Source organism: Mustela nigripes, chromosome 10, assembly GCF_022355385.1.
Source record: "Mustela nigripes isolate SB6536 chromosome 10, MUSNIG.SB6536, whole genome shotgun sequence".
Lineage (NCBI taxonomy): Eukaryota > Metazoa > Chordata > Mammalia > Carnivora > Mustelidae > Mustela > Mustela nigripes.
The window spans coordinates 2959084-2965988 of record NC_081566.1 but is presented as its reverse complement, the minus strand read 5'-3'; the positions used below and the strand labels follow the sequence as shown (position 1 = coordinate 2965988).

The following is a 6905-nucleotide window of genomic DNA, read 5'->3' as shown; positions in this document are numbered from 1 at the left end:
GGGGGTTAAAGCCTCTGCCTTCGGCTCAGGTCATGGTCTCAGGGTCCTGGGATCGAGCCCTGCATCAGGCTCTCTGCTCAGCAGGGAACCATGCTTCCTCCTCTCTCTCTGCCTGCCCCTCTGACCACTTGTGATCTCTGTCTGTCAAATAAATAAATAAAATCTTAAAAAAAAAAGTTCATTAAAAAAAAAAAAAGAAATCCAGGTATGTTCATTTCCTTTGTCAAACTTAGCACAAATTTAGTGGCTTAAAACAACATCAACTTATGTTATAGTTTTGGAGTTCGGATGTCAAAAATGAGTTTCACTGGCCAAGATCAAGGTGTAGGTCACATCGTGCTCCCTCTTGAGGCTCCAGAAGGGAATCTATTTCCTTCCCTTTTTCTGGCTTCTAGAGTTTCATTCCTTGGCTCCTGTTCCCTACCTCTATCTTCAAGGCAAACATCTTGCATCTCCAAAAATCTCTTTCCTCTCTGATCTAACTTCCCTTGCAAAGACCTTATAATATTTGGTGTCCCGGATAATCCAGGATAATCTCCCCATCTCAAGATCCTTTAAATAACCACATATATAAAATTCCTTTTGCCATGTAAGGTAACATACTCGCAGATTCTGGGAATCAGGGATTGGATCTCTGTGGTAAGGTTACTAGTTAGCCTATCACAGTAGGCATCTTGCAAGTTTAGAAGGTGGGCCAGGAAAATTTTTTTAACATTGTTTTAATCTGATTTTACAAACATTCTTCGCTTTTTCAGATGCAACAGCACAAACTATTAGAGTTGTAGAGTGACTCAACTTTGAGATGTTAGTAGGCTTATGATTAAAATAATATATATTATATATATAATATAATATATAATATATATCTTTTATATTAACCCATAATGTGTTATTTGTTTCAGGGGTACAGATCTGAGAATCATCAGGCTTACACAATTCACAGCACTCACCATAGCACAGACCCTCCTCAGTGTCCATCACCTAAATACCCTATTCTTACCCCCCAAACCCCAGCAACCCTCAGTTTGTTTCCTGAGATTAAGAGTCTCTTATGGTTTGTCTCCCTCCCTATCCCATGTTTCATTTTTTTCCTTCCCTACTGCCCACAAAATCCCACCCTGCCTCTTAAACTCCTCATATCAGAGACATCATATATGATGATTATCTTTCTGTGATTAACTTATTTCACTCAGCGTAACACCCTCCAGTTCCATGCATGTCATTGCAAAAGGGAAGATTTCATTTCTTTTGAAGGATCTTTATCCATTCATCTGTTGATGGACATCTAGGCTCTTTCCATACTTTGGCTATTGTGGACTTTGCTGCTATGAACATTCGGGTGCACACGTCCCTTCGGATCACTCTATTTGTATCTTTAGGGTAAATAGTAGTGTGATTGCTGGGTTGTAGGGTAGCTCTATCGTCAACGTTTTGAGGAACCTCCATGCTGTTTTCCAGAGTGGCTGCACCAGCTTGCATTCCCACCAACAGTGTAGGAGGGTTCCCCTTTCTCCACATCCTCGTCAACACCTGTCATTTCCTGACTTGTTAATTTTAGCCACTCTGACTGGTGTGAGGTGGTATCTCACTGTGGTTTTTATTTTTATTTCCCTGATGCTGAGGGATGCTGAGCACTTTTTCATGTGTCTGTTGGCCATTTGGATGTCTTCTTTGCAGAAATGTCTGTTCATGTCTTCTGGTGGGCAAAGAAATTTGCCCTGATTTTGAAAAGTGAGGTCTGGAACATCTGGGTATTATGAAGCAATATGGATTAAAGAGTAAATTAAAATTATCCATTCTTTCATTATTGTTAATATTAAGTAACACTCATTAACATCTGAAAACTTTCACTGAAGCACGAGTGAAACGTGTCCTGTTAGCGCCTCGTTCACCCGGCACGTGCTCATGGAGCACCTCATTCATCCGGCACGTGCTCATGGAGCACCTCATTCACCCGGCACGTGCTCGTCGAGCACCCGTTCCGAGCCGGGGAACTTCACGGAGGGTAAAACATATTTGCCTTCAAGAAACTTCAATGTTGTGGGGTGGAGAGAGAGAAAAAAATTAGTGATTTCACTAAAGGCGGGGAAATGCAATGAAAGCTACACGGAACGCTAAGGCAAAACATAGGAGCAACGTGAACCTACTTGATCAAAGGCGTCTGGAAAATGCATCTCAGAGGTTTCAGTCAGGGTTTGAGAGTAGAGAGGCAGCATCAGGGATTTGACCGCAAGGAGTTGGAGGTTCCGTAGTCTCAGCAAGGCTGCTGTCTTCACACGGATGCTGGAATGTGGCGTTTGCAGGGCACACAGTTGGGAAGGGAAGGGGCATGTACAGTGGGAGAGGATGGGGAAAACCCACAGTCTTGGAAGTATGTTACTCTCCTGTGGCCTCTACCATTCAAGCTGTTGATGATGTACGTAGCTCACAGGAGAAGCTCGTGTCCTTTGTCAACAGAAGTCAGAGGAGCTGAAGGAGGACCCAAGGCAGAGGCAGTGGCTGCTGCCCCACACCAAAGAAATGAAGACATCCATGCACTGCAAGTGGACGTATTAACAAAGACACAACACCTGAACCATCTGGGCTTTCAGCTAACTACAAGTCGTTTCCTGTAACTGGAGGGTCTGATGTTGGGGGGGAGGACAGGGTGGGAGGGAGATACAGTGATGAACCCAAGCCACAGGTCAAGCAAGATCAAGCAAGCAAGATCACTGGGGACTTTCTGATGGGTCTGGACAGTGTTCAACTGCTTCCTGAGGGCAATGGGCCACTACTAACGAGAGTGGGTTATCCAGTTTTCATTTTGAAAGTTTAAAGTGATTAGCACAGCATCGTCTTCCCCTCAGGACTCAGCTCTCCCCATTCTTTCCCTGCCCACCTGTGTCCATGACGAAGTCGCCTGCTTTCCCCCAGGACTCTTCTTGCCCCAGAAATGACATCTCCCTACTTCTCTTCCTCCTTCCGTGCAAGTCCCATTTCTTCTGTTCTCGGTGCTGCTCGAGGCAGTATTTGTCCCAGAAGGAGAAATAGGCACTAGACCATGTGTGTCACTAGACCATGACCTTCCTGAGAACAGGAACCTTGTTTATAGAATCCAAATGTCCCCACTGCCTAGCATAGTGCCTGGTACTTAGAAGGTGTTCAATAGATGCTTATCAATTAAATAAAAATCCAAGAGCTTCTCATCAAACACTTTGCTTATATGATTTTTCAGCTGTATTAATCGATCACTGTTAAACATAGGAAAGCAATGGATTTCGATATTTGAACAGAGAATTAGGTGACAGGAAAGGCTTCTACCATCCTTCAGAAAAGCATGTATGTATAGACTCATTATCAAGAGGAAAAGGAAAATCATTTCTCTTCTGAGGTGTGTTCTGAGCCACAGACCAACATCTCATTCTTTACTGAACTGTTTCCTAATTCTCACCCATATGGGCTTCCTTGTCATTCTTGGTGTCCTTAATCCTCACAGGACTGTGGGCGGGGCTGTCGGACCACTTATAATTATAGAGAAGCTTCAGTTTTTTTGTGTAGATAGAGTTAAATACTCTTCGGAAGATTTGTTTAAGGTTGGAGGAGGTCAATCTATGGGCTATTTCCTTAAAAACTGTGTAGGTTATCTCTGCCAACTCCCTGGTCACAAGGTCTTCGTCGCGAAGCCTCAGGTCAATGGCTGTAAGAGAAGAAGGGCCTTTTAGTGCAAGTCGTCTCTCTTGGGGTGGAGAAGCTCTAACCATGGACAGAACCACCACCTTTCACAGAGTCTCTCCTTTCCTTCCCCGACCCCCCGATTTTCATTATTTTGACTAGAAGCATCCAGGAAGCTCTATCTGCTTATCCCCACCAGACCTCAATAAAGAAAAATAGGAACACTCACTAAATATTTACAGAGCACCTATTATGCGCTGAGCATTCTAAGTAGCGAAAACACATATTCATGAGGAGGTTCAATAGTGCTCATAATAATGACAAAGTTGGAATCAGTCTCAATGTTCTTCAACAGAGAACCGCGTAAAAATTAGGCACATCGTAAAATGAAATACACACACATAGTAACATGAGGATGTCAACCCACGGTCCTTGGCATGAATATGTGAAGTGAAAGAGTTATATAACCATGAAGGTGGTTTAAAAAAATCAACGTACCATTCTTTAAACATGTCTGAGATAATGCATAATGCCAAAATGCTAATACCAGTCTATCCAGAGACCAGGCTTGTAGTTCTTTTCTCACTAACAAAAGAGGAATTGAGAGGGGAACAAGGACAGAGGTGGCGAGGAGAGAGGAGCAGCAGGAGATGAAGGGGAGAAGGAAGAACACGATCCTGAGGGACATGTAGGCGGAGCTATCGTGCCTAACATCGGCAGGCGGTCAGTAAGTAGATGTTGAATAAACGGGTGGACAGGTGAACGAGCGAGTGGAAGAGAGAGGAAGATATGACGTGTCCGTGTGGGCTCCTTGGTTGTAACACACGTGCCACCGGGGGGGGGGGGGTCAAATCGCGGGGGGCGTGTGGGGTGGGGGCCAGGCATATGGGAAATCTCGGTACTTTGCTCTCAGTTTTGCTGTAAATCTAAAACTTCTCTGAAAAACAAGCTCTCTGCCACACATCCGAAAAGGGACGGCAGGCAGGCGGCCACGCCATCGTCTACCTCACCTATTTGTAAATCGGACCCTGGGGAGGAAATAGAGGCCACGAGGGAGACGCATTCCTGGAGCATGTGGGCACCGCTGTGCTCCAAAATGTCAATTCTCAGAGGGAAGGGGCTTTGCCTCGCTCACGGCTGTGTGCTCTGCAGCCGGAATAGTGCGCCCCATGGTAGATGCTGCAAAAATATTTGTTGGATGGACGAATGAGCGAACAAATCTTCAACTCTGCAGCTCCTGAGGGCTGCGGGTGATGTCAGGTCTCAAATAATGAGAGGGATAGACAGATTTAAGCACGTGCGCACACACACACACGCACACACACACTCAGAAAGGAAGGGAAGAGAAGGAAGCGGAAGAGAAAGGAAGGGAAGGGGGGGGAGGGAGAAAGGAGAGATGCTCTCCAACCCAGTCCTTCCTCGCATTCCCCCTCCACTTTCCTCCCATCCCCGGCTAACAGCTGTGAACTCAACCACTAATAGTGAATTCACTTAGACTTATACGTACAGATTCCTTATAGCTTCAACACTTACCCTCAAGCATGACTTCTATTTCATCTCTGAGCAGTAGGTGGCCACCTACCTTTGCTAAGTACCCTGTGCACAAAGTAAAATTAAAGTTACCCCGAAATATATTATGCAAATCCATTCTCTGATCTGGCTGCTTAGACAGCTTTCTTCAAAGAAAAACATCTCTAGATTATCTTTGAAACATCCTTTAGAGCTTTCAAATAATTACTACATAACGAAACTCTTTATTGCGATATATTTACGTGGAGAAATGTGCACAAATCACAACTGCACAGCTTGGTGAACAACTGCAAAGTGAGTCCTTAGACCTTAAGTAGGACAAGGACTAGCATTCCAGAAGCCTTCCTCCTGCCTTTCCCAAGCTCGTCCCCCACCCTTTTAAAATATTCTTCCGCTCACCTTGAGCATTATTGTGACATTCATCCAGGCTCCTTATTATAGCAATTGTTCATTTATTGTTTATTGATTTATTCATTTCTCATTTATTTACATAATAGCTCTCATGCCTGCTTTCACCCTCCAGCTGCAGAGCTGAGTAGTTTTGACAGAGGCCAGACATATTTCTGGTCCTTTACAGAAAGAGTTTGCTGAACCCTCTTACAGGGCATTCTGTCTTACGAACGCGGCATTATTAAAAAATCCGTTCTGCTGATGCTGGACGGTGTGTTGTTTTCAACCCATGGCTATTATGAATGAGGACGTTATTATGGACATTCTTGTGTGAATTTTGGTGTGTGTTTCTATGCACTGATGTTTGGTTTACAGCTACCAGACGACTTACTGGCTAATGGACATGTTTATCTTCACCGCCAGTTTCCAAAGTGGTTGTACCGATTTTCACTCCCACCAGGAGCTATGAACCTTTCCGTTGTTTTATATCCTCTCTGCCACCTGCCATGGTCAGTCTTTTTCCTTTCAGTCATTCTCCTGGATTTGGTAGTAGTGTCACCTTGATTTTCTTTGCTTTTTGGGGTGATGATTAATAAGTTTTATATAGCATTTTTTGGCCACTTGGCTATTTCATTTATAAGATATCTGTAAGTATCTTGCCTGTTTTTTATATTGAGTTATCTTTTACTGATATATTTGTAGGCATTTTTTAAAAAACTAATGTTTTTTAAAGTCACATGACTTACAAATATCTCCTCCTACTTCAGGACTAAACTTTCCCATTTGTATTTTTTATTTTAATAAACAGAAATCTCTAATTTTAATGCAGTCTGATTCACCATCTTTTTATTTATGGTTAGTGAATTTTGGAGTTCTGATAGGAAATATGTGCTGTCTCAAGGTCACACTGATATTCTACCATACGTACTTCTAGAAGCTTTATTGTATTACATTTTCCCCTTTGGGATTGTAGACCAAACGGCAATTATAATGCATAAAGTAGGAGTCAATATATTTTTTCATGTGTGCAGGATTATCCCAGCACCATTAAAAGAAAAAAAACACCAGTCCTTTCCCCACTGCTGTGCAAAGTCACTTACAACATCAACTGTGTGGGGGTCAGTGTCTTGACTTTATTCTATCAGTGCTACTGCCACACTACCTTCAGGTATGACATGTCCTGATACCCTTCCAATAGTAGAAGTTCCTCAACTTTATAGTCCTTTAAATTATCTTGGCTTACTCTCTAACCATTAAATCTTCATGCAAAGTTAAGAATCAGCTTGTCTCATTTCACACATACGTTCGCACATGTACACACACACGCACACGCA

The 6905-nt window shown here is 43.2% G+C and overlaps 1 protein-coding gene across 1 annotated transcript in view; it reads right to left on the bottom strand.

Moving 5' to 3' along the window:
- Positions 1-3419: 3419 nt before the first annotated feature.
- The window catches only part of MROH9 (maestro heat like repeat family member 9), a 67831-nt gene continuing 64345 nt past the window's right edge, over positions 3420-6905 (bottom strand). Inside the window, exons 19-20 of the mRNA XM_059414223.1 lie at positions 5185-5247; positions 3420-3676 (exon numbers count right to left, since the gene is read on the bottom strand). Of these exons, the coding sequence (XP_059270206.1) occupies positions 3420-3676; positions 5185-5247 (320 nt within the window). The remainder of the gene's footprint in view (positions 3677-5184; positions 5248-6905) is intronic.